We start from the raw sequence: 27975 nt of genomic DNA, 5'->3' as shown, positions 1-27975 counted from the left end.
GAGTTTGAGTAGGGTTTATATAGTGGGTTGATTGGACGGCCGCAGCTGCAGGGAGTTAGTGACTGATGACCAGGCAACCGGGCCACGCCCACAGCACCTGGATGATTGAAAGGGGAGTGGGAGACAGCAGGGGGAGACAAAACAGACACATACGACACACAAGCCACAGCCAGACCACTGGCTGTAACACCCCCACCCATAAAGGCACAAGCCCACAAGCTTGTGACCGCTGGAAGCAAACCTCCCTTCCACCAACCCCCACACACAGGCCTAACCCCCCAAAAAAACAACAGCTTACACAGCTAACACCACCATCCACTCACAAACCGCAATGTACGCGGGAGAGCGCATCAGCCAGGACATTATCCGCGCCCTTCTTGTGGCGGATTTCCAGATTATGATCCTGCAGAATAAGAGACCATCTCATTAAACGTTGGTTATGGTTGTACATTCTCCCCAAAAACACAAGAGGATTGTGATCTGTATACACAATCACAGGGGACGAACTAGAACCAAGATAAACCTCAAAAAACTGCAGGGCTAATAAAAGGGCAAGTGCCTCCTGTTCAATAGTGGAGTATCGAGTCTGCGCCGGGCTAAACTTCTTAGAGAAGTAGCACACTGGATGGTCAAAACCAGACGCATCCTCCTGGAGCAGGACGGCACCGGCCCCCACAGCGCAAGCATCAACCTCCAACTTAAAAGCCTTTGAAAAGTCAGGGGCAGCAAGCACAGGTGAACTGCAAAGCATGGCTTTTACTGAATCAAAAGCCAGCTGACAGTCAGCGGACCACACAAAGCGGACCGACGGGCTAACGAGAGATGTGAGGGGCGCAACCACTGAGGAGAAGTTCCTGCAGAACCCACGATAGTAACCGGCCATACCCAGGAATCTTCTCAGCTGACGGCGGGTGGTGGGAACAGGAAAAGCAGCCACCGCAGTTACTTTCTCCTCCACGGGACGCACCTGTCCGCCGCCAACCTGCTTACCCAGGTATGTCACAGTGGCTTTGCCAAACTCACATTTTGCTAGGTTTAGCGTTAGAGATGCAGCCGCTAAACGTTGGAACACAGATCGGAGGGTACATAGATGTTCCTCCCAGGATGACGAGTAGACCACCAGGTCATCTAAATAGGCGGTGCACTTGGGAATATCCCCCACCAGGGCATTCACCAGTCTCTGAAAGGTAGCCGGCGCGTTACGCATGCCGAATGCCATGACGGTGTATTGCAGAAACATATCAGGCGTAACGAACGCAGACAATTCAGAGGCACGGGAAGTGAGCGGGACCTGCCAGTACCCCTTCAATAAATCTAGCTTAGTGACGTAACGTGCAGACCCAACAGTGTCCACACAGTCATCTAAGCGAGGTTACGGGAAAGAGTCTGGCACAGTTTAAGACTGTGATCCTCACTCATCTGAGACTCATTGAGACGGGTAGGGGAGAACGGGACAAATGGCGGCATAACCGCACCCTTGCTATCTGCGCCAGCCAACACCTCATCATCGTCCTGATCCATATCCACATCATCATCTACCTTGTGCTCGTCAAGCACCAAATCTGGACGATCAGCAATATCAGTCTCTGGTAGTGATGGCCCAGGATTTACCGACTCAAACACTTGCCTCTGTTAACTGATCAAACACAAACTGACGAAGTTGCTCCTTAACCAAAGTCTTGGGAAATGTGAAACCAAAACACTGTGCGATTTCTTTGAGGTCTGCCACCTTACAGTTGCCCAACCCCTCCGGGGTGGGAGCCTCCAAAAACACAGACAAATTAAAGGTGGCCATATCGCACTACCGAATAGGAGCAACTACCACTCTCTACCACAAAGTGTCACCCACCAACCAGATGGGACACCGGCTTGGGAACCCAGCTAGAGACCACAGCAGGCCAATAGCTTAGGATCCCGGACGAGCCCCCATTTGTTACGCCCCCTGGAGGGCGTGGTGTACCAGTGGAGGTGGAGTGGGCACAAAGTGGAGGAGGAGACCAGTTTAAGGAATAACAAAAATAGGTATTTATTTAACAAAGCCAAAATAGACCACAGGGAGCAGAGGGAACTAAGAGCGGTGTCAAATAAAAAGAAAACATCCCTACCTAAACCTAACTAGCTTACCTACCTGACCCAAACAAAAATACTTCCCTATACCTTCCCTACCTAATAGCCAGCTGAGTGAAGACCAGCATGACTATAAAAGGACAAGGTGTTGACACACACTCCTAAACTGGTGTATTAAACAGGGGAGTCACCTACGGGCTGAGAAGTGTAAACCCCGGGGTGGCTAGCCTATTCCTCCCCACTCACCTGGGTCATTAACTGAAACTTTGGCTATGCTACTGTTATGACCCCGTTGGTCTAGGCAACGGGACCTATAACTAGGTGTGTTGGCAGTGGTGAAGGAGGAACACAAAGTGACACTGAAACCAAGGATAAAATAGGAATTCAGGATTTATTCCTATAATGCAACAACACAGGAGACAAGGGAACAATGAGCAGTGCCAAAGGAAAGAACTCAGTAAAACTCCTTACTAGTCTACCTATCCCATGACAACTAAACTATCTAACAAAAAGTACATGGGTGGCACCTGCCCCTAACCTAGTGTGCATAACAATAGGACCGCCTGCGTGATGAGATATATGCCCATGGGCGGCTTACCTGTCCCCTTTCCCCTGTGCGTTGATAACTGAAATAACATATGAATGAACAACGTACAATAAAGTATGTCAAATGATAACGTAATAGAACTACAACAAAATGCGATACTGAACAACATAGGATACTTAACACAACACTAACTGACCAGGCCAAAACAAACACAAGACTAAGCAAACAAACACAGCTGACAAACAAAACCACACTTCACAACATAGCGAAAAGGAGTCAGCTCCAGAACAAAGGACAGGTTGGGGTATATATAACAGAGAGGACACAGATGATTGGACGCCAGGGACACCAGGTAATTGGACACAGCTGCACAGAATGGAGAGATGACGAAGGGGAGGAGGGAACCAGCAAGGAGGCGGGACGAATGGAAGGAGGGAATCTGCAAGCAGGACACCTGAATGAATGAATGGGAGAACAGAAGGGACAACCAAAACACAACACAAAAGGGACAGCAACACACACAATGCCACAAACACAGAACATTACTATGGTCACCCCTGTGGCCATAACAGCTACAAACATTGTGCTAAACAAACAAAAGCTATACAGTGTATAAAGACAACTAAGAAAATACAATAAACAAAACTAGTATGGCTACAACCGAGGACAACAAAGAGGCAACATAACTAAGGTTAACAAAACATGTAACACAAAGTCAACTGAACATACAAACCAGTAGCACACACAGCAAAGTGGCACAAAGGCAAATGAATGAGTTTGAGTAGGGTTTATATAGTGGGTTGATTGGACGGCCGCAGCTGCAGGGAGTTAGTGACTGATGACCAGGCAACCGGGCCACGCCCACAGCACCTGGATGATTGAAAGGGGAGTGGGAGACAGCAGGGGGAGACAAAACAGACACATACGACACACAAGCCACAGCCAGACCACTGGCTGTAACACCTAGTTTCCCACCAGCTGTCTGATCCTGTTGCTCTGCTGGCTGATAGTTATGTCCTGCTCAGCTCTGACTCGCTAGAGTTCGTCATGCTCATCTGTCAGATCAGCCGCAAGCATCAACTGCTTCTGCCTGGAGGTAAAAAACGCAAAACTATATTAAGACAGCCATCCATGGAGGCTCAATAGTTTTGATTTTGACATGATGCATGTGATAATCAAATCTATCCCTGGGTGTGTATACTTTTAACCTGACACGGCAGATCGCTTCGCGATATCTGTTGGAAACTGTCTGGAAAATGGCAGGCCACTTGATGAACTAGCGATTCATCAAGACGGATTGATGAAAACAACCGTTTCGCGGCAGAAAATAGAATTTTAGAAGCTGCATTCTCGTTGCCCAGACCACCGCCGTTACATGGATATACTGGCTCGCGCTGGATTTTAAATTTCTTCTACCGGCCTCCGAACTACACCAAAGTGATCTCGGTGAGTCAAACGTCTTATAATATGTCGTAAATAAGGTCCAGGTTGTCAAATACGAGCATTGTCCTTTAAGCATAGTATACCATTGATTAATATTTGAGTTTAAACTGATGGATATTCTATTTTGAATTTAGTACAGATATTGCCAAACGCTGGTTACCCCACATGACAGATGGTCACCCCAAATGATGAGAAAACCGCAGGTAGTTAAAAGTCTATTTAAAATGTAGGCTACACAATACAGTTCAGACAAATGAAAACTGAACAAAGCTTTTATTACAATATTTCCAAGTGGTCAAGTCAAAAATATTCTTCAATTCATTCAAATATCACAAAAGTAAAAAAATGTTAAAACGTGAAACGCACGGTAGGTTACAAGCTTCGTCAGGAACATTCAAATATCACAAATGTTAAAGGAGTAGTAAAGGGAAAATGCATGTTTAGCCCTGTTTTAAGGTTACTTATGATCATATACAATGGTTCAGATCAAAACGTTGACAAAACTAGCACTTTTGAGAAAGTCTGATAATTGCTTTACCACCGTTTTGGTCATACAATGGATGTGGGTGGGCACCTCAGCCTTTGGTCCTAGTATTCAGTGTCCGTCGGCATAACGAGTACAAAACACCCACTTTATACAAGTTAAATACAGCTCTTTATTTCTATTTCTATTTCTCGCTGTATTTAACTTGTATAAAGTGGGTGTTTTGTACTCGTTATGCCGACGGACACTGAATACTAGGACCAAAGGCTATTTATTAAAACTACAGGGAACAAACAAAAGGTAGCAACTAAACGGGGGAGTCTAAGGTGGGGGGTAGTGTGGTGCTCATCTAATGAAACCCCAACACTCCTAATCTCATCTCACGAGATGTCAGTCGATTTAACAAACGTGTGTGTGTTGTTAAAATCCCCCTTTCACAAAGTCGGAGAGTGGACCTGGCCGGCAGACAGACATATGTTTTCCATCCATATAGATCACATATCTAGATCATAGATCATAAACCCATCAGGAGCTGAATAGAGCTTCATGTTGTATTAGTTATCACTGATGTAAGTAAAGTATAGAATCATGAATGGTGAGGGAGGGGGTGAAACATCTCACCAGGCCACACTGGGACAGGCCAGTAACGTCCACCACCACGTGAGAGTCGGTCACCCTGAGCGGCGGCACAAGCTCCACGCTGCCTCCGCTAACATGGGCCACAGACAGCGACCCACCACCTGAAACACAGCAACATGTCACTCACACACTGTGTTGTCTGTCATCTCGCTCTGATCTCAGCCCGTCTTCAGTCTTGTCTACAATGTTACCATGGGAACTGAATACATTTAAAAAGTATCTAAATTCCTTCCAAAACTACATATTTACAATAATGCAGATGAAAAAAATTAATTATCTAGTTAAGTCTGTTGCTACAGAATGACTGATCAATCTGGAAGAAGAAATCTTGAGACGTTAGCGAACGTCGAAGTGTGGGTAAAATTGGAGACACTAAATTGACCTGTCAGCAATTTAACATTGGCTGTTCCTGGCTAATCACTGAACCTACATTTCTCAGTTCATAGGGAGCTTTATTGTCCATCAAATATGTCTTGGCAAAGCTACGTGGATTTGGTCCTAGTATTCAGTGTCCGTCGGCATAACGAGTACAAAACACCCACTTTATACAAGTTAAATACAGCTCTTTATTTGATGTTGATCGTAGTAGTAGTTAAAAGGGCACTGGCCCACGGTGGACTTGGCAGTAGCGGTTCACCAGGCAGCGGACCATGCATGGCAGGATGTCATCACGGTGGTTGCACCTAAACGGGCCGCTGGAGGCCACCAAAGAGAGAAAGAACAGGAAGAACAAATATATATATTTAGTTTCATATGAACACTTTTGTGCCACTTGTTAGTGGGGCCACATCATGGTTTATTGACTTACGGACGCAGTGTCTCTCCTCAAAAGACCCTGACTCTTTGGTTTGATGCTCTGCTGTCAGGCCAGTCTTGGAGCGCTAGTTAGTGAAGAATTTTGGAATAACATTGAAATTAGCAGATGGACTAAGCGCTACTTTTCATATATGGCAAGTTGCGCAATGTGTATAAAATTATTTGAACATTTGAACTACAATATATGGGCCATACCTTGAAGCTGAAGCAAAACGTGCGCCAAAATCTGAATCTCCGCTTCGCCTTCTTCTGCGTCGTGTCCTCCACACCGAGTGGACTTTTTACCAAGTCCGTAGTATCAGTGTCCAACACAGTGGCCAGGTCCAGCTCCCTCTTGGGCTCCGAGTCCTGAGACAGGTGTAGAATGGGAATTTGTGTGTAGGCTAGTTCAGGATGTGGATGGTTGCATTCGCCCTTGGCTGTCTATTAGAACAGGGGTATCCAATGATGACGATTTGGGTCCAAGATCCCTGGTTTTATTGTTGGCACTTGGCTCTTTTCTTTTTAGTTGTCTTTAATCCAGATGTTGTATGTTCTAAAATAAACAATCAAACATTGCAGTATCAGCAATACAATGACTAAACAATACAGTCTCATGACAAATTAAATCACACTGGTGACAACACAATTATGGCGCATGTCGCCATCTACTGGCTGTACACATGAACGTCTCCTGCACGTCTCCGGGTAACTAGACTAACTGAATATACCTACATAGGCTAACCACGATAGCTAGCATAACTCAGCTTGCCGACTGCAAACACACACGACATAAGTAACAATTACATGGTTAAGTTACACAATCACATGAGATGCACTTAGCTAGACATGTAGAGAAACCGGAGGCTAATCCAAACACACCGGCTAACTGTAGCTAACTAGCATAAACGCTAGTCAACATCATTCATAAATCTCAGTACGTTATCTCTATCACAGAGCAACGAACTAAACAGAAATATAATCTAGTAACATACGGCAGCATACTCACGTTTCTTCATGTACATACAAGGGGAAAGTATAAGGAAAAAAGGCAGAAAAGATCTGTTTGGTCGGCGAAACTAGGTCACTCATCGTAGAAGCGGGACCGCTACCGCTCATCATACAGGTGCCCAGGCTGTAGCCAATCAGCGGCCAGATAACGAAACCCATCTTTCAAACTAAGAGTATTGAAATAAACAAATAAAGGCTACAAACTTAGGGGCCTTTTGTACAACTCGGGTGAAAAGACTCAGTGTCGCTGTACAGATGTGAGCAGTTTGACTCCGCGGAGCTCCCGGAGGAGGAGGGGCGCAGGAATCTGTGGCTGGACACTTGGAATGGCGGTGCGACATTCTGGGAGGTCGTCGCCGGGAGGAGGAGCGGGAGTAGCAGACGTTTCACCGACATCTCGGCGAAGCTGTAGATCAGCTCGGAGGGGAACCACCTCTGTGTCTGCATCCTATCTTCCAACATCTGGACAGCAGGGTGTCAGAGACACTCCTCCCCGCCCCCACTGTCTCCTTGAGGTAGATGTCTCTCTCGCGCAACATCAGAACTTGAAGCCTATCAACCAGGTCTCGTGAGAGGTTCTTGATCACCCCCCGTGGGATCAGCTGCTCCAGCCTCCTGTGGGCCGCGGCATTCTCTCCTGGAGATGTGGCTTGCCGAAGAGCCGCTGGATCCACGTGCTCCAGGATCATGCTGACCATATCTTTAGGTGTCACTTCTAGCTCTCTGTCCTCAGCCGTGTCAACAGTGGTGCTCCTGATGACTGGTGTAACGACTGGAACCTCACTGGGGATGGGGGTGCCAGGGAGGGATAGGGACATGTCTTCCGGGGTCTTCTTTTTGGAGGAGGAGGATGTAGCAGAGGTGGTTCTCTGTGGCTGATCATCAAGCGTGATCCCATCCAGGGAGTCCGTGGGCCATGGGATTTCAGTCGCCCTGATCGACTCGCTGGTATGCAGCAGGGCCTTTACACCGTCCACAACGGTCCCATAGATCTCCACCACAGCAGAATCCAGACTGCTGTCGGACTTTGTGGTGGAGCTTCTTAACAGATATGACCCCGTTTGGCTAAACGACTTAGAGCTGGCTGGGGTCAAGCCACAAATAGATCTCAGGAGAACACCCTTCAACTGTTGGGTGGCTTTGGCCTGAAAGTTCCCACAGGACAGGTGCTGGATAATCTCCTCAGGGGAAGCGCTAAGTGGTAATGTTGATGATCGAGCGGATGAGATGTTGTCTAAGCATCCCATGATGTTCTCCACAAAACTGGGTCCGTCTCCAACAACAGGCAACCCCTCCTCTTGTGACACCTGCATTTCCCTGTGTAACACAATTATCTCCCTGATGACCTCCTTTGTTGTAGTGTCAAGGTGGGCCTGGCTGATCTTAGGTGTGGAGAGAGCCATCATTGGTCGAGCGCTCTTGCTCTGACCACGACGAAGAACGTCATCCTCGACCAAGGCTGGACTGGCCATGTGGCGTACCGGGCAAATGCCCGGTGGGCGGGACCTACTTGTGGGCCGATCTAAAAAACAAAAAACAAAAAAAAAGTTTTTTCTTTGGGGGCTAACGAACGGCCCATAGAGCAGGGACAGCGGCCCATTGGTCCATTTTCTATACTGACACTGGGCTGGCCCAATCATATGTAGGCCCCACCCCTCCCTCTGTTAGTTTCAGGTGTCATTTGCGTGGGCCGTTAGAGAGCCAAAAGTCAGTGGATGGAGAAAGATGGATAAGGACAAGTATAGTAAACCAAAGCGCAAGGGGGGCGCAGAGAAATTACGAGCTAAAAAGATTAAAAGTATTGAGGCGGATGCTGCAACATGTGCAAAAATTACTGATATGTTTGCGCCAGGGGCTGCTTCAACGTCTACAGCCTCAGCCGACGTTGTGCAGCAACACCATGTTGAACACGAACTTGAAGGAGAGGTGGCTGGTGGCCATGGTGGCCGAGAGCAGGACAGGGAAGCCGAGGAGGGACAGAGACATGACAGGGCCGAGGAGGGACAGAGACATGACAGGGCCCTGGAGGGACAGAGACATGACAGGGCCAAGGAGGGACAGAGACATGACAGGGCCGAGGAGGGACAGAGTGAGCAGGAGGAGTGTGCAGTTGAAACGGTAAGGAAATATAGCTGAAAGCTAAAAAAGCTATAGCTAAATATGAATATGGGTGACGGCTATCTGCTGGCTAGCGCCAGCTAGCATTAGCTAGGTACAGCTAGCTAGCATTATCTAGCTACCCACCTCCCTGCCAAGCAAATCGGGTCGTAGCTAGCTACGTTTGAGCTAGCTAGCGTTAACACTGTTTGTCTAGGCCAGCCAGATAACGTCAGTACTAGTAGTGCTAACGTTAGCACGTAAGCTTGGCAATTAGCACTAGCGCTATTACTAACGTTATCTATTCTGGCCTAGCCTAGCAGTGTTGCTGCTGCTGGGCTACTTCACGTTATATCTTCGAAGAAAAAGAGGAGCAGGCTAACGCTGTGTGTGGCCATGGTCCACAATTAACCCTAGCCATTTACTAGCCAATGGCTAGCTGCTAAAAATCTATTGGTAATGGATAATTTACCAGCCAGTTGACTGGTAAGCCTAGCTCCTTTCAGGACTGTTACTAAGGGGCTAGGTTAAAAAAGTCATTCTCAACACTGAAATATATCAAAAGCAGACTGAGGAGCAGCTGTCTGCCAGCAAATTGGAAGCCTTCATGTTGATGGCCACTGAAAAAGACGTTCTTGTTGCTTTGGACACAGACACTGTCATTGACAAAGTGTCAGAGAAGAGTGAGCTACTGAGGAAACTCATAGTAAGTTGATATGAAATTGTTGTTATTATTATAAAATTATTCATAATAATGTAGCAGCTTTTTAGACTGAAGATGGTGTGATCATGTGACTCATTATTACCCCCCCTCCCCTGTCTCTCAAACGATGCCCGGCCCTAACTTGTGTGGTTCATTGTCCATTGTTGATGAGGGTATTCAGAGGGCCATGCAGCCTTTTCCACTAAGTAAGTATACAATACATGCAACTATGTTTTTATATTTTCTAGAATCTGTCATTTAATCATTTATAATTTAAAAATGATCATTGATCATGTCTCATCTCTCTCTCACTCCCCCCCCCCTCTCTCTCTCTGTCAGGATATTATTGTTGAGGGTATCTAGAGGGTCATGCAGCCTTTTCCAGTAAAGATAAAGGTATTATGATCATGTAATTACCAGTACTGTGATCAACTCAATCAATTATAATGTCTCAGTCTCACCTTTCTCTCTGTCTCCCCTTTTCTCCCTCTCTCTCTATCAAAGGTTGCCCTCATTTGTTTGAAAAGAAGCACTTTGCTTTTAACTGGAGTGGACTTCACAGGCATCCTTTTTTATGTAAGTAGTGAGTTTACAATCTAAGCAACTGCTTACATTTTCTAGAAGATATTGTTACTATCTGAATCTATAGTTTATCTCACTTATCGTGCCTCATCTCTCTTCCTCCCTCTTTCTCACTCAGGATGCAATTGTTGATGAGGGTATTCAGAGGTCCATGCAGCCTTTTTCCAGTAAATAAGTATACAATTCATGCAACTCTGATCATCTGAATCTGTCATTTAATCATGTATGACTTATCATTGATCATGTCTCATCTCCCCTCTCTCTCTCTCCCCCCCCCCCCCCCTCTCTCTCTATCTCTCTCTTTCTCTCTCTCTCTCTCTCTCTCTCAGGAGATGCCATTATTGTTGAGGGTATCCAGAGGGCCATGCAGCCTTTATTACTAAGTAAGTATCAAATACATGCAACTATCTCTCTACATTGTTCTCAATTGAAGATACTGGACCAGTACTGTGATAATTTAACTCCATCAATTATCATTCTCACCTTTCTCTCTTTGTCTCTCCCTCTCACTCTTTTAAAGGTTGCCTTGTTTGAGGAGATCTTTTCAGCCCAGTGGAGTTCACAGGCAACATTTTGAGTTACTTGTATACTTTGTACATATATTTCTATACTTACATTTGAATAATAATAATAATAATTTAATAAATAATTTGAAATTATACTTTGACTTCTATCAGAGCTTTTTCTTTGACAATTTCTTGTACTTGTACTGTAACTGTTACTTGAGTATGGAGATTGTGTACTCCACGGCCACGTCTGACCACCAGGGAGTCAAGAGTGAGTGAGTGCACTCGTCCATTTGCACTGGTACACTTGTCCACGGAACTTACTCATCTTTGTAGTGGTTTGGGGAAATAGTACGGTGGTATTGCATATTTAAAAGGGCCGCAAGGATTTCGTACTGGTGGGTGGTGTCCGGCCGATTGTGGTGGGCCGGTCTGGGCCAAAAATGCCAGGGCCTATTTTTTGTCCCAGTCCAGCCCTGCCTACGAGTAGCCTTCAAAATAACAAAACGCCCTTGAATATGAATGATTCATAGAGAGCGATGACCCTTATTTAATATCACCAATAATGCCTATCCATCTCTATCGAAAACGTGGACAATACACGACTGGATTTAACGGACTGATTATCCGATCAGCCTTTTAAGCGCTCCTATTTAATTCTGAATGTGGGAGTGTATTAATTATAAGGGGTATCGTTGGGTCTTAAGCAAAAAGAAGCTTAAATCTATTTAAATCTAGCCCTGCATTTATTTCAATTAGCTGGCCGCCTGGACTATAGCCGTCACGTCACAGTGTTCTATCCGTGACATCACGGGCACTACTGCGTCACATCACGCACACGTCACAGCGGCAAGGTATATATCTTGCTGTAACGAGTGGACAAGCCTCAGTGCGATGTTTGCGATGAGAAGAGCATGTTGTTAAAAATGTGGCTTTGACAATATGTTTGTTAGTGGAGTAAACGAAGTGTTTAGAGTCATAGTGCCATGTGGTGGATATGGATACCCACGTCCTGAGCCCACGCCCGATCAGATCCCGTTCCTGTTGATTGACAACACACTCCTCTGCTGTGGACTTTTAATCGCTCTCTCGAGCGTGATCGTGCCTTGGCTATTCGATCAATGGAGAGATCGCCGTGGAAACATTAAGGTTGGTAATCAAAGTTTCATTGTACTTTAATCATTTACAATTCAAACAATTACAGAAGCTGCTCTGTCTTTGTGAAACCTTAATGACCTCAACATCCATCTTGTATTTCCTTTATGAATTAGGATGGAAACCGTAAAGACATTCATCTGTAAGTTCAGAATGTTTTTTCAGTGTATCCAACAGTGTGTGTGTGTGTTTGTTTGTGTGAGATGTGTGTGTTTATGTGTAAAATGTGTGGTATGATGCATTTTAATTGTACAAGTGTACTGAAATCATCAAAAGTCATTTTAGTTTTTTGTATTTTATTGTACCTCAAAAGGGCCAAGCTGATAGCCCAGTGCGAAAGCTTCCTTTCTCGTTTGGATGCACATATGAAGATACGTGCACATGCGAGCCATTGTGACTGTTCAGGACAAGACGATTCACATTCTGACTCCTATGATCCGGGGGGCTGTGGACAAGACCCGGCGTCTGAGACGAGTAGAGGCTCCGCCCCCGTGCCACCTGGCCGCGTCGCCGAGCCCTTCCCGACACACGAGGGCGAAAGTTCAAATGGCGAATCTGACACACCACCGTCTGTCACCAGTCCATCTGACACAGACCTGTCTGTCAGCTGTCCATCTGTCAGAACACCACTCTCCATGAGAAGGACCAGTAGAGCAGATAGCCCCACTAGCGCCTTTTCCACCCCAATGGCGTCAAGTTGTGTGGTGGTTAAGGGACAATCTCACCCGGACGTTCCACGATCACCCGAGCCCCACTGGAGACGAGATCTGGAGCTCTCTCAGCGTCGGAGGCTCATTCGTAAGAGTTGGGAAGAAGTCACTCAAGGGGCGACTTCCACTTTCCCATCTGTCAGAACACCACTCTCCGTGACCAGGACCAGTAGAGCAGATAGCCCCACTAGCGCCTTTTCCACCCCCATGGCGTCTAGTGATGTGCTGGTAAAGGGACAATCCGAGCCGGACGTTCCACAATCACCACCACCACCACCACCTCCACCACCACCACCACCTCCACCACGACGACCACCAACACCACCTCCACCACCTCCACCACCACCCAAGAGCTATAAGAGGCTCATTCGGAAGAGTTGGGAAGAAGTCACTCAAGGGGCGACCACTTCCACTTCGCACTCTCTGAGAGACAGCCCCACTAGCCCATCCATCCCCGTGGCATCTAGTGGTGTGGCGCTAAAAGGACGATCGCCCAAGCCCCATTTGAGGCAAGGTCCGGAGCTCTCTCTGGGTGAGCAACTCTGTCGTGAGTTGTTGGAAAAAGTACATCGGATCGAATGATGACGTTCAAGACACAATACACAACAAATAACCCCACGATGAACCCCGACCAACCCCGATTGGGGTTACTTGTTATGTCTTGTGCTTGTATTGATTTCATTCGTGAATAAAGTCTCTGAACATTTTCTGCCTGTGTTTGGGTTCTATCTCCACTGTATACTGATGCATGTTAATCAGTGCCCATCCCACGGCTATGCTCAGTGAGCTGCCTGGACTAAGAGACTTTGTGGAATAAAATGTGTAATAAAAATCAAATTAAAGCCGCCGTAGGTAGTTAGGTGGCTAGGTAGGTAGGTAGTTAGAGAGGTAGTTAGGTGAATAGGTTGGTAGGTAGTTAGAGAGGTAGTTAGGTGGATAGGTTGGTAGGTAGGTAGGTAGGTAGTTAGAGAGGTAGTTAGGTGGATAGGTAGGTAGGTAGTTAGGTGGATAGGTAGGTAGGTAGTTAGAGAGGTAGTTAGGTGGATAGGTAGGTAGGTAGTTAGAGAGGTAGTTAGGTGGATAGGTTGGTAGGTAGTTAGGTGGATAGGTTGGTAGGTAGTTAGAGAGGTAGTTAGGTGGATAGGTAGGTAGGTAGTTAGAGAGGTAGTTAGGTGGATAGGTTGGTAGGTAGGTAGTTAGAGAGGTAGTTAGGTGGATAGGTAGGTAGGTAGTTAGAGAGGTAGTTAGGTGGATAGGTTGGTAGGTAGGTAGGTAGTTAGAGAGGTAGTTAGGTGGATAGGTTGGTAGGTAGGTAGTTAGAGAGGTAGTTAGGTGGATAGGTTGGTAGGTAGTTAGAGAGGTAGTTAGGTGGATAGGTAGGTCGGTAAAGAGGTAGATAGGTAGATGGGTAGGTAGGTAGCTAGGTGGGTAGCTAGGTGGGTAGGTAGGTAGGTGGGTAGGAAAATAGGTAGGTAGATGGGTAGGTAGGTAGGTGGGTAGAAAGGTAGCTAGGTAGATAGTTGGGTAGGTAGGAGGGTGGGTAGCTAAGTAGGGGGGTGGGTAGGTAGGTAGATGGTTAGGTAGGTAGATAGGTACTGAAGATGGGTAGGTAGGTAGATAGGTGACTAGGTAGGTAGGTAGATGGATAGGTAGGTAGGTAGGTAGGTAGATACTTTAGATGGGTAGGTAGGTAGGTAGATGACTAGGTAGGTAGGTAGATGGGTTGGTAGGTAGAAGTGTAACTGGGATGTAAATATGGTATAAACATTGATCAAATAGAAGTGAATGTATGTAGATATGTGTATGAGCATAGACTTGAATATGAAACAAGAATTCCTGTGGAAATTAAATTCATTGAAAAATTGAAAATCTGGTGTCCAATTGTAGGCTACCTTTTGTAAACCTGTGTGGATGGAGCTGTATCAGTCTATAGGCCTATTGAATGAGTAACTTCTATAGTGTTTGTGCAGATTTAATCGTCATAAAGATAACATAAAAAGACTGAGATCTTGATAGTCGGAGTTCCTGGTGATTTATTATTTAGTAAACACAAGTGTCAACATGAAAAAGTCAGTGCATGAACCTGACAGCTAACAGTGCAGCACAGGTTTGCGCAATCAACGTGACAGTCCAAAATGGCGGCAGCTCAAAGGCGGGTCCCCTCTTGGCATTCCATGCTCTCTGCTCACCCCAGGACACCACGTGAGCGTCACACGCCAATCAGAAAGCGTCCTCCATCTCCATCTCACCAATCACAGATGAGATATCTTAACGTAGCGAAACAGCTGGCGCACAAAAACACCGTTATATTAGGCGGAGGTGAGTCGTCTGGCTACTAAAATACAGGACTTAAATAATAATTTTGCGTATACATCTTGACTTGAAGCGACACAGTTGCAGGTGAATGTCTATATTTCATCACCATATTGGCATAACAGCCCAAATACCATTTGACTATGCAACCGTTAGCTATCGATGCTATCTAGTTAAACTGTCTTTACTGTTGCCGTGGTCACAGTAATTGCCAGCTGTACATTGCAGTAACTATTTTCATGTCACACGGAGTCAGATCATATCATGGGAATGTCATAGTGAATACTTGGCAGGTCGCTTGTGAGGGAGGGAGACATTTCTTCATGTCAGACCCGCCAACCAGCTAAACTGTAGTGATTTTACCACACACACACACACACACACACACACACACACACACACACACACACACAGGTACACACACACACACACACACACACAGGTACACACACACACACAGGTACAGATGTGGTGACGTTAGCCCGTTCTGCTGTCACCTGTGCTCTAGACTCCGCCCCCATAACGTCTAGTACCCTCCTCCTTCACTCAGCTGCCAATCAGCTGCTCAAGGTGTCTTTGATTTGACTCACAGGTCGGCACTTATGGGACCGGCCTATTTGTCTAAAAGGCAGCGGGTAATATAAATCACGTGCACCCCAAGTGTGTGAAACTTGACCCTAGTACTGTCCAACAGTATCTGACCCGGGCTTGCTTGCTAGCTAGCGCTGCTCCTGGCCTGACCCACCATGGAGGACAGCGGCTTCGTCCTCATCCACGACCGGAACATCTCCCACGCCGCCCTCTCCTCTGCGCCGCCCGCCATGTCCATCGACAAGCTCTTCCCGGCGCTGCTCGAGTGCTTTGGCATCGTCCTGTGCGGCTACGTGGCCGGGCGCGCTGACATCATCACCGAGGGACAGGCCATGGGACTGGGCGGCTTCGTGTCCCGTTTCGCGCTGCCCGCGATGCTCTTCAAGAACATGGTGCTGCTGGACTTCGGGGACGTGATATGGCCGTTCCTCTGGAGCGTGCTGGTGGCCAAGGTGGCGGTGTTCGCGCTGGTGTGCGTCCTCACCCTCGTGGCGGCCGGGCCGGAGAGACGCTACAGCAAGGCGGGGCTCTACGCCATCTTCGCCACGCAGAGCAACGATTTTGCCCTGGGGTACCCCATAGGTGAGGTCAATACCCCTAGATACCCCCATAGGTGAGGTGAATACCCCTAGATACCCCCATAGGTGAGGTCAATACCCCTAGACACCCCCATAGGTGTATCTCACTCAGGGTCTTAATTGTGGTGTCTGTGGCGTGGATAGTGGCGTGGAGGCGAGACTCCGCCCCCTCGGGTCAGAGCCGGTTGTGGACAGTGTAGGCCGCACCGGGCTACCCACCTGCCTTCACCAGTGAAGACCGTGTGTCTCTAGCCACCTCAGAGGCTGTGTTGTGAGGTTAGTGGCGTGGATAGTGGCGTGATGGCGAGACTCCGCCCCCTCCAGTCAGAGCAGGTCGAGGGCAGTGCACTGACATCCGGGCAGTCTTCATGCACCCAACAGTGAAGACCGTGTGTCTGTAGCTCACTCAGGGGCTGAGATGTGGGAACAGTGGCGTGGATAGTGGCGTGGTGACGAGAGTCCGCCCCCTCGGGTCAGAGCCGGTCGAGGACAGTGTACTGCTCCCCGGGCCACCCACATGCACCCAACCGTGAAAACTGCATCTTTAGTCAAGTCAGGGTCTGAGATGTGGGGACGGTGGCGTGGATAGTGGCGAGACTCCGCCCCCTCAGGTCAGAGGTTGTGGGGGGCAGGTCAGTGATTGCCAGGCCATCCCCATGCACCCCTCATTGGAGACCATGTGTCTATAGCCCACTCCGGGGCCGAGCAGTAGCTGTGGAGGTGTTGTATGGAAGTTGAGGTTAGAAGCAGTAGCAGGGAAAAGCAGTACGTGTTTGTTATAAGTACTGCTAGTACTACACTCAAAAATAAATTAGACCACTCATCATAACTCATAGTTTTATTGAGTTCAATATCTGAAAGAGGAGAAAATATATTAATATGAGTTTACAGCCTGAAAAAGTGTCATTCTGAATATTTCTTTGAATATAAGGAAGGAAGGAAAGAAGGAAGGATGGATGAAAGGAAGGAAGGAAGGAAGGATGGAAGGAAGGAAGGAAGGAAGGATGGAAGGAATATGAATGCTACCACAGTAGTCATAAAAGGATGCCTGTACAGAGAGCCTGCGCGTGTCCCCAAATTCAAATCTCAACTGACACTGAGCATCAAATTCAAATCTCAACTGACACTGAGCATCCTCTAGTCCGCTTCAATGTTAAAAAAGGTCCAAAACAAACTTAAATTACATAAAAACTATAAGGAATTTTACAAATCTGTTGAATGTGTTAAATGTGCTAAAGTTCCTGAACATTTTAAACTTTGAAGGAGGTTTCTAGCACAAAAAATGAAGGAGGAGATAGGTTTCAAAGCTGATGAGGGGTTTCAAGGTCTGCCCATAGACTTCCATTGTAAAAAATTGTTGAAAAAAGCTGAATATTTTAAAAAGTATGAAAGTTATTAAAAATCTGAAAGATATCCCATAAAGACCTTAACAAGCTGAACATTTTGATAGTTGAATGGTTTCTGTAGCTCAAAGTATGAAGGAGTTGAAGGCTGAAGAAGGTTTCAAAACTCCCCCATTGACTTCCATTAAAAAAAACTGTTGAAAAAGTTAAATATTTTAAAAAGTATAAAAGGTATAAAAAATCTGAAAAGATTCCGATAATGTCCTTAACAAGCTGAACATGTTGATACTTGAATGGTTTAAATAGCTCAAAGTATGAAGGAGCTACAGAGCCAAAAAACGTACGGAAGAAGAAGTAATAATAATAATAAAAAACTATAAAGAACTGGATAACTATAGTGTGAATGATCTAAAGCATTCACACTAACTAGGGGCGCGTTTTGGCTTGGGAATCTGTACGACGCTGCTCGCTAATCACACATGATTGACAACAGGTGAAAAGTTCTTGTCTCCTAGCAACTCAGCGCTCCGTGGTTTTAAAAAGCGCTCAAAGTGAGCATTCTTAGAGTGAGCGCTCAGCTACTTAACGCACCCACTCATGGCCTTCCTGGATGCTTCCTGCTCTAAAAAGGATATCCATCCAGAAGAGGGCCATGACCAAGCTGAAAATCCATCAGATCATATATGAAGCAGAATTCGACTGTAAGTAATTTGAAATATGTTGTGAATGTTCTTAGTGCCGTGCCGGCTTTGTAAGTTACAACACATTGCAATCTAATCTCTTTGTCCGTTTTCTTTTACAGAATCTGGCCCTCTTTTGGATGGACATCCTTTTCTGGTTGGTCATACAGTCTGCAGTCCCTTGTGATGACTCCCAGATCCTCCTTGTGGGGTTCTGTGTTCTGGTATGAATTCCACTGCTTTTCTTGACAAGACAGGCCCACACTCACTGCTCTCATTTCATCCATGCACTACACTATACCTCTGAAATACTGACTACCACACTTCATCTTTATTTTTGTTCATTTTTTCCATTCATAGTTAAATTATTAATAAATTCTCTAAAACTTGCTTTGGGTGTGTCCCTTATTGTTATGACTCTAAAGCGAGCTGGGTCGTAACACATGTGCACACACGCCTTTACATGTTGTATGTCCATGTTCTACAGGAGCCGTGTTATGTTTGTGCTTATTGTTTAATGATATTTAGTAAAGTAAAGTCAGTTGATGTGACCAGTCTGAATTGAAGATTAAAAAAGAACTTGTTGATTATTTGGTTACTTACTGGTATATTACTATTTTAGATTTTATTTATATATATGTTAACTTATCTCTATTAACTCGCAAGTTAGCTAATATTAGCAGTACAGATTGTCTCCAGTATGAAATACTGCCATTCCGACAAAATCGTCGGACTGGATATACCTTGCCATTCCGAAGGTTCGCTATTCTGAAAAGCTCTGAAAGGTCGTTATTCCGAAGGTTCGCCATTCCGAAAAAGCTCCAAACGTCGCCTTTCCGAAATCTCAACATCCTATACCAAATTAACAACAAGAACATGCTCTATGGAATCATCCATTCTTTTCTAAAGTAAAACCTGTTCACATGGGAAGCGGTTGTATAATCTCATACAAATCCTGTGTTGAACTGAATGTTTTACCTCATTCTAACATACTGAATGTTAGTTGCAGAATCACTAACCACATTTGTATACAGTATACAAATGTGTACACATCATGTATCACAGGTTTGCCTGTATCAGTAATATTAATGATGATAATAATAATAATAACACAAAGATAATAATCTTATAGAGCTAACAGTATTGAGGCTACAGTTGGTGGTTGGAGCGGTCCGCTTCAGTAGTGCTGATCTCAAGGGGCAGATACCTTTTTAGTTTTTACTTAGTTTAATTAGTAATGATGACTAGATATTTACTGTATCGCCAACCAGTCTCCCTTCATACAAAGCATCTATGAAATCACAACTCAGTCAAACACAAAGATGCACATTTTAATGACACATACAAAAAGATACACATTTTAATGACACATATCAGAACCAATTTACATTAAAATAACAAATCTCAGCAAAATCTCAAATAAAATCTTATGTGAATAAAAAATACATTAATTGTGTTTTGCCAAACTGGCGTGCAACAACATGTATTTGCAACATGCAGTGATGCAATTGTTCGAGTGGATTTCCTACCAATAAGCAAATTACCTGAAATAGAAGGCTATGATTAAAATAAAATTATACACATTTTAAATGGAAGTCAATGGGCTTTGTAGGAAAGCCCTTATTATCATTATCATTTGGACAGATTATTATTATTTGCTTCTAGCATTCTCCGTTATTGGTAGCTGTAGCCTACTGACAGTGATTTACCGTTTTCGTCATTGTTGTTCTGTTGCTATAGTAGTTATAATAGTTCTACTATTGTAGCTGATGACAGTTACACTTCGGAGTTTGAGGAGTTAAAGTCTCACAATTGCCTTTAATAACCAGTGTGCGTTATTGCCAGAACGTAAGTTAATCTATTGTTTATTTACTTTACTGTCTGTATGCTAGACGTTAGACCTATGTTAACTACTAACCTAATATGACGATGTAGCCTAAAGCTAATGCTAGTTATCAGTCTCATGCTAACGTAGTTCCTCAGAAATGTAGCCTTGCATGGTTGTTTGCTGCTTTAGATTAGACATCGCTGTTTATTATTCCTTGAATGTGTAGCTTGATATTTAGTTAAGCCAGTTTCATGTATGCTATCTTTACTTCAGGGTACTTCAGGGTCAGGATACCCCTCTTGCTTTGAGCCTCATCACCTATGTAGCTGTCCTTCTGGCCCATACCCACCATCCATCCCTGGAGAGACAGGCAACAGAACGGTAGGTCAACATTGGTTAGGGTCACATAAGGGCAAATAAAAACAGCATGGTGTTCACCCCCTCGGTTCAATATAGCAGCTAGCTTATGATAACGTATGCTTTTGATTGTTCTGTTAAATTAGCATTTTTAAAAGCATCCAAATACTGCTAGAATTAGTAAATATTTAGCTAGCTATGTAAACACTTTGCACATGCCGGAGCCGTTATCGACAACGAGTGCGGTGATTTCATCATCGATGGTTAAACTAAAAAGGGAGGAAAACACTTTAGTTAATTCAACTCAAACAGATGGTCAACTGCCCAAAAAAATCCCTTCTCCCGCTTTATGACGAAGCACGTTCTAACTTCCTGCTATGAACTGCAGTTCGCGGGTCTGGCCGCTGGGCGGAGCTCGTGCTCCACATTCTTGACAGCCAGACAAAGGGAAGTACCGTTGCATTCTGTTATTACTAGGGATGTGCACGGTTAACCGAGTACTCGAGTAGGCAATCTGCTAGTCGGAAAATAAACACTACTCGGTTAATCTAAAGGCTATATAATATGGCATGTTTGGCCGTGAAAGCGCGCCTGGAGAAAAGCGCTGTATATGGAGTCTTTTTTTCGAGCTCTCCGGCGTTTTGAAAACATTGCCATCTCAACTTTTCAGAAAGGCGCTGCCAACATCACTGCGGCTCTTTCAGGCAACCGATGATCAGATATTAGATAGGGCATGACTCGTCAGATATTAGATAGGGCATGACTCGTCAGATATTAGATAGGGCATGACTCATCAGATATTAGATAGCGCATGACTCGTCAGATATTAGATAGGGCATGACTCGTCAGTTGTCTGGGGATCCTGGGGGAACCCCTGCCTGGCTATTAAACTGAATATCTGAAAGTGCACCGATCGTAAAAATAATAAATGCAGCCAGCTGTCAGGGGCAGTGATGACTGATTACTAGTTGATTACTGTCTAGCCAGCTAACTGGTTACGTTTTAAAAGCTATATTTATTTACTTGGACACAGTTCTTGGGTGCAAAGTTAAGTGGTCACGAAAACTAGCAATAATTAGCCCATGGGCTTGCTAATGCTAGCTGTCCATGGTTCGGTTTTCCATACTGTTAAGCATTTTCGGATCAAACTACACCGTGGTTTTGCATAGTGTTAAAGGGCAATGCTCGTTTTTGACAACCTGGACCTTATTTACGACATATTATGAGAAGTTTGACTCACCGAGATCACTTTTGTGTAGTTCGGAGGCCTGTAGAAGAAATTTAAAATCCAGCGCGAGCCAGTATATCCATGTAATGACGGTGATCGGGGCAACGGGAATGCAGTTTCTCAAAATCTATTTTCGGCCGCTAAACGGTTGTTTTCATCAATCAGATTGGATGAATCGACAGTTGAGATTCCTCAACGCGAGGCATTGTTTCGGTTTTCAAATACGGGGTCTTTAGCCTCTGTAATATGATCTTTACACGCCTTTCCCCACTTGCTCCAGCACGCATGCGCACAGGCCAGCGCGCAGACTGGCTATTCTCTGGCTCACATTCTCTGCGCTACGATCGGATTGTTGCTGACGAATGACGACGACGACAATATTCTCGGCACCAACAACGATCGTAGCGCAGAGAATGCCAGTTTCATGTATGCTATCTTTAGCTACCATAATAGCATCTGTCCTGTTGTGCCGTAATGCTGGCCTATAGTTCAACTTGGTGAGAGTGCCATTCTGTGGAATGATATTGTACTGCACTGATATTAGCCTACTTTGAATCCTTTGAGTGAGTGTAGGTGTATTAGTAACCTATGTTAGGCCTAGCCATATTATTTAGTAATTATTATTCATATTATTTCTGTTATTTCCTTTTCTCTCTTTAGACCACACACACACAAAGACACAACGCAACAATGTCCTGTTCTACTGGAAAATAAACCCTGTAACCTGAAACTCCTCTCCGCTGATTCTCTGACCGGAATCACACCCACCATAGTGTCACCAGCTCTATTCAGCACATCCAGAGAGACCCCCAGAGCTCTCTTTCAGGCTTTTTGGGGGGCATTTTGGACATTGCCCTTATTATGTTTATAATAATGATAGGAATATTGTTTGCCTGTATGGTTAATAATAATGATGTTATTATTATTATTACTGATACAGGCAAACCTGTGATACATGGAGTTTGAAAACTCTAGATTTCAAAGACAAGAAACTCACCTAAGTGTTATTTGGCGTTATGACATATAATTCGCCATAAAGTAAGATTCTAGTTAATCTGGAAAGGCTATTTAAAAAAAAAAATAAAAAAATAGCATAGAACTATTTAGTCGCAGCACATACGTGTGTAAACTTCCGCTTGAACTGATTCCGCAATGCCTTGAAGTAGTTCCGCTTCCTGAATCCCCTCTGCGGACTGATCTACACATCTACAACAGTCGCTTCAATACAAGTCAATGGATTTCATAAAATGATCAATAAAACCCTACAGGATTCATACTTTGCGGCGAATTTGATGTCAGAACACCAACGGACACCAATTACCCCCTCGGTTAGCTTCTTGTCTTTGAAATCGAGAGTTTAACATGTTTTTGAATGATTTTTCAAGATGCCCAGCCCATTGTTTGACCAAAACGGTGGTAGAGGAATATTAACTTCCTCGAAAATGCTAGCTTTCTCAACGTTTTGATCTGAACCATTGTATAAAGTATGATCATAACTAACCTTGAAACAGGGCTAAACATGCATTTTCCCTTTACTACTTCTTTAAAATAAAATGTTTCTAATAGTTGTGACATCCCTCAGGGGAGTGGAGTCCAGCTAGGACCTTAGCTTGGCAGCAGGGACACCTGGCCATTCCGACGGTTCGCTATTCCGAAAAGCTCCAAAAGTCGCCATTCCGAAATCTCAACATCCTATACCAAATTAACATGCAAGAACATGCTCTACAACTTGGAATCACCCATTATTTTCTTAAGAAAAATCTGTAAAAAAAAAAAAAAAAGGGAAGCGGTAATCTGATACTAATATTATTTGCCTGTATCAGTAATATTATTATTATTATTACTATTATTATTATTATTACTGATATGGAGTTGAAAATGGTTAGTGATTCTGCAACTAACAATCAGCAAGTTAGAATGAACATTCAGTTCAACACAGGATTTGTATGAGACCACTTCCCAGGTTTTACTTTAGAAAATAATGGATTATCCCATGTTTTAGAGCATGTTCTTGCCGTTAATTTGGTAGGCTATATAGGAAGTTGGAATTTGGTGCAGGCATCGCAGAGATAATGGACTTGAAAAAAAAAATACTTTTGGAAAGGGACGTTCGGAATGGCCTACATCATAATCTTTCGGAATGGCGACATCATATCCTTTCGGAATGGCGACACCTTTTTGAGCAGTGAAAAGGTCCGCCACTCCGAATGAAGTCAATCTTCGGAATGGCGGTATTTCGGAATGGTGAGCCGACCCCTGGCAGCAGCACACAGAGACCAGGGGCCTCATTTATAAACGTTGCGCAAGTACAAAAGCGTGCGTAACCCATGCTGAGCAACTTTCTACGCAACTTTCGGTATTCATAAAAAACGAGCTGAGCGATAAGTTGGCGGAAGGTGTGCGTTACTCTACGCACACTTCGACCCTCCTTTAACTACGATAACTGGAGAAAGGGGAAAACGCGACTCCGATGGCAGAGGGATGAAACTCGGGAAAGTCTGCGAAACACATGACATATTGAATAATAAATACATCGGTCGCTGCAAGAAACCCTCCAATGTGTCACACAGTTTAAACGGAATCAATCGCCACCGTAGCCTAATCACGAAATAATGTTGGCATTGCTTTGGATGTGTCTGTGAATTGACCCATTTGTGTCATAATATAATGTTATGTTGTAGGCCTATTCATTTATAGGCTATCCCGAGGAGCATCACGGGCAGTAGCCAATGAATAAAAGCCACATTACGTTGATAACACAATACGACACAAGCCTATAGCTTATCATAGTAATGATTCCGTATGTCGATAGCCCACAACTATAAGGCCTATACCGCACCAAACAAATTGTTGATACGGCGTTGAAGTATATTTATTCAGTTAATCATTTATTTAGTTATTCGTATGTTTAATTATCCACCTATTCATTCGTTAATGTATTTATGTATTTATAGCCTATATTTGATTAGGCTTTTATGTAAACCCGAATGACCACTGAGGCAAGCCGCAATTACAATGATGTTGAGCGGTGAATGGGAATGTCCTACTTGAGGCAACTGTAGGCTACATTAGGCTATATTGTACATCATCATATATCCTCATATTGTCTTATGATTGTCATGTAGCAGGCATGCGAGGAATGTGGGCCTAAAAACGCATGTCATCCCAATGCTCACATGCCGCTTTGGTAGAATTAGCTGTGCGCAAAACAGCGCATGGAGGTGATGCGTCTCCAAGTTGTAAGAACACAAGGGAGCAAGTTAGATTATTAATTTGCCCAATCGTCATGTGTGTAGCTCATGGATGTATTAATAGAACTGGATACAGTCACTCCATTCACTGACCGCAATCAAAAATGAAGCCCTATTGAACCGCGCCATCTTGGCAAATTTGTAGTCATTTGACTATTTCCGTTGACTTTTGTACTTGCGCAGTTGTGCTTTTCTGGACTTCCGGTGACTTTTGTACTTGCGCAGTTGAGCTTCTCTGTCCGACGCGCGTCCACGAAAAAGTTCACCTTTATGTGAAATGTAGACGCACGTTCCCGGCTCTCTCGGCTCTCCCCGCTTTGATTTAGCAATGAAAGCCGGCGTGCATATTAACCTGTTTTTGTCAAATATATCCATTGGAGAAATTATTTTTTGATCCTGGCATCTTAGTTTTAACAGGTAAATATAACTGAACATGTTTTGTTTGCTAGTAGATGGTATTCATTCCGTTCGCGATAACGTTATTGCAGCCAGGCTAAATTCCTCCAGGGAGCCAGTGACCGGCGAGTTGAAGTAAACAGTTGTATTTAAAGGCGTTAAATTCCCTCTTCCTCGTGCGTCACATGTGCGAGTCGTGACGGCTTGTAGACGAATGTCGCGTTATGGACAGCGACGGATGGGCAAATTTGTTGGCGCAATGTTATGATAAGGTAGTATGTCCCGATTGGATGCCTACTGCTTGCAAAGTACGTACTTTCTAAGGGCAGCTGTAGTAGGTACTGGTAGTAAGAAGTAGAAGTATGCGATTCGGAACACGCTTGTTGTATATGTAGACAATGAGTCATATGTTGTGTTGTAGGGTTGCAAATTTCAAGGGATTTCAATAATTGATAACTGTTAACCTTAACGAACGATAGTGGATTAATTTATAAGAACGTCCCGCGCCGGACTGCACTTTGCTCGCTTCGTTTTTGTGTCTTCCTCCGCTGTGTCGTTGAATTTCCCAGCATCCCAATTATCCTTCACTACATGGCGTGGCCCTCATGTGCAGTCAGACCTTAAATCAGGATTACATTTCACTCAACTCCCGTTGATAACGTTTACTTCCCCCCAAAAAAGTTCTGGTCCATTAACAAGCAATTAATCGAGTAAATCTTACTCGAGTAAATTCTTATAGGCAATTAATCAATAGTCGAATAACTATTAACATCCCTACTGTGTTGTGTGTGTGTGTGTGTGTGTGTGTGTGTGTGTGTGTGTGTGTGTGTGTGTGTGTGTGTGTGTGTGTGTGTGTGTGTCCAGGGGTGGCTGAAGGTCCAGGATGTAGACTGGGTTCCTCGTACCTACCTGGAGCTGGAGGCCCTTCCCTGCATCCTCATCCTCTCTGGACCCGACCCCCTGGGAGAGTCCCTGCCCAGGTACACACACACACACACACCTACACACACACACACTAGGGCTGCACAATTAATCGAAATCGACGTCCATGATTAACTAATCGCAAAAGGCCGCAATTAATGTGATTAATAATTTTGCTTTGAATTGAGCGTGCTAGGACTACACGGACGAATCACAGGCGCTTATGCTGTCTGACCAATCACATGCGTTCCCGCTGAGTGCGCTGTGCGCAGCAATTTCACTGAGAAGACAGATAGCAGTAGGTCAAGACAAGTGTCACAAGAGTACCTGCAGCCGTGAGTAGTGAGAAAATGAGCGAAAACGAGGTCAGTGAGTTAGTAGCAAGAAAGGGATCAACGTCCGTGATTTGGGAGCATTTTGGTTATTATATATTAATATTATATATGAAATATTAATCACAATTATTAATCGCAATTATTAATTGCAATTAGCATTTTGAAGCAAATAATCGCAATTATTATCTTTTGTCATAATCGTGCAGCCCTAACACACAAACACACACACCTACACACACACACACACACACACACACCTACACATACACACACACACACCTATACACACACACTCTGAAGTACTGCGACCTGCGTGTCATAAACTTTAACCATTTACAATTCAAACAAATACAGAAGCTGCTCTGTCTTTGTGAAACCTTAATGACCTCAACATCCATCTTGTATTTCCTTTATGAATTAGGATGGAAACCGTAAAGACATTCATCGGTAAGTTCAGAATGTTTTTTCAGTGTATCCAACAGTGTGTGTGTGTGTGTGTTTGTGTGAGATGTGTGTGTTTATGTGTAAAATGTGTGGTATGATGCATTTTGATTGTACAAGTGTACTGAAATCATCAAAAGTCATTTTAGTTTTTTGTATTTTATTGTACCTCCAAAGGGCCAAGCTGATAGCCCAGTGCGAAAGCTTCCTTTCCCGTTTGGAAGCACTGATGAAGATACATGCACATGCGAGCCATTGTGACTGTTCAGGACAAGAGGATTCACATTCTGACTCCTATGATCCGGGGGGCTGTGGACAAGACCCGGCGTCTGAGACGAGTAGAGGCTCCGCCCCCGTGCCACCTGGCGGCGTCGCCGAGCCCTTCCCGACACACGAAGTTCAAATGGCGAATCTGACACACCACCGTCTGTCAGCAGTCCATCTGACACAGACCTGTCTGTCAGCTGTCCATCTGTCAGAACACCACTCTCCATGAGAAGGACCAGTAGAGCAGATAGCCCCACTAGCGCCTTTTCCACCCCCATGGCGTCAACTCTGTCTTTACTAACACCTATGCAGTATTTAAGAAAAAGGTGGTTTATTCAGTTAACAATCTGTCAATAGCAAGCTAGTAGTCACTACAAGCTAGTAGTCAGTATTCAGTCTGGTATTCTCTACCAGTTTATCATATTGGTACAGGGCTACACACTGTGGTAACCATCTGATAACCCAAACGCTACATTCTAAATAAAGAACCAACATAACCAAATTAGCATATGAAAATCATTGTAGGCTTTGTCTTTTGTCTGAGTGAAGTTTTTACGCAGCACCAATAATGCCATTTGGCATATGCCTAAATTGTGGGACAGTGTGTTGTGCAGCTGGGAAAAGACTGACAGCTGATTGGCATGATTTTAAACACACTTTTTTTTTATTATTCCTATATTTATGAGTGTTTCTGTGTTGTTGTTTTT

General features: G+C 44.5%; 1 protein-coding gene across 1 annotated transcript; it reads left to right on the top strand.

Annotated features, from left to right (window-relative positions):
• Positions 1–15033: 15033 nt before the first annotated feature.
• Positions 15034–27417, top strand: LOC311327427 (lysosomal cholesterol signaling protein-like; the record flags this gene model as incomplete). Its single annotated transcript, XM_084460464.1, has 4 exons — positions 15034–15139; positions 15747–16230; positions 26169–26284; positions 27237–27417. Exons 2-4 carry the CDS (start codon positions 15799–15801, stop codon positions 27415–27417), a joined length of 729 nt encoding a protein of 242 aa, XP_084316590.1. The 5' UTR covers positions 15034–15139; positions 15747–15798.
• Between the last annotated feature and the right edge of the window lie 558 nt (positions 27418–27975).

This window comes from Borostomias antarcticus, assembly GCF_949987555.1.
Source record: "Borostomias antarcticus genome assembly, chromosome: 32".
Classification (NCBI taxonomy): domain Eukaryota; kingdom Metazoa; phylum Chordata; class Actinopteri; order Stomiiformes; family Stomiidae; genus Borostomias; species Borostomias antarcticus.
This window is presented reverse-complemented; position numbering and strand designations above follow the sequence as displayed.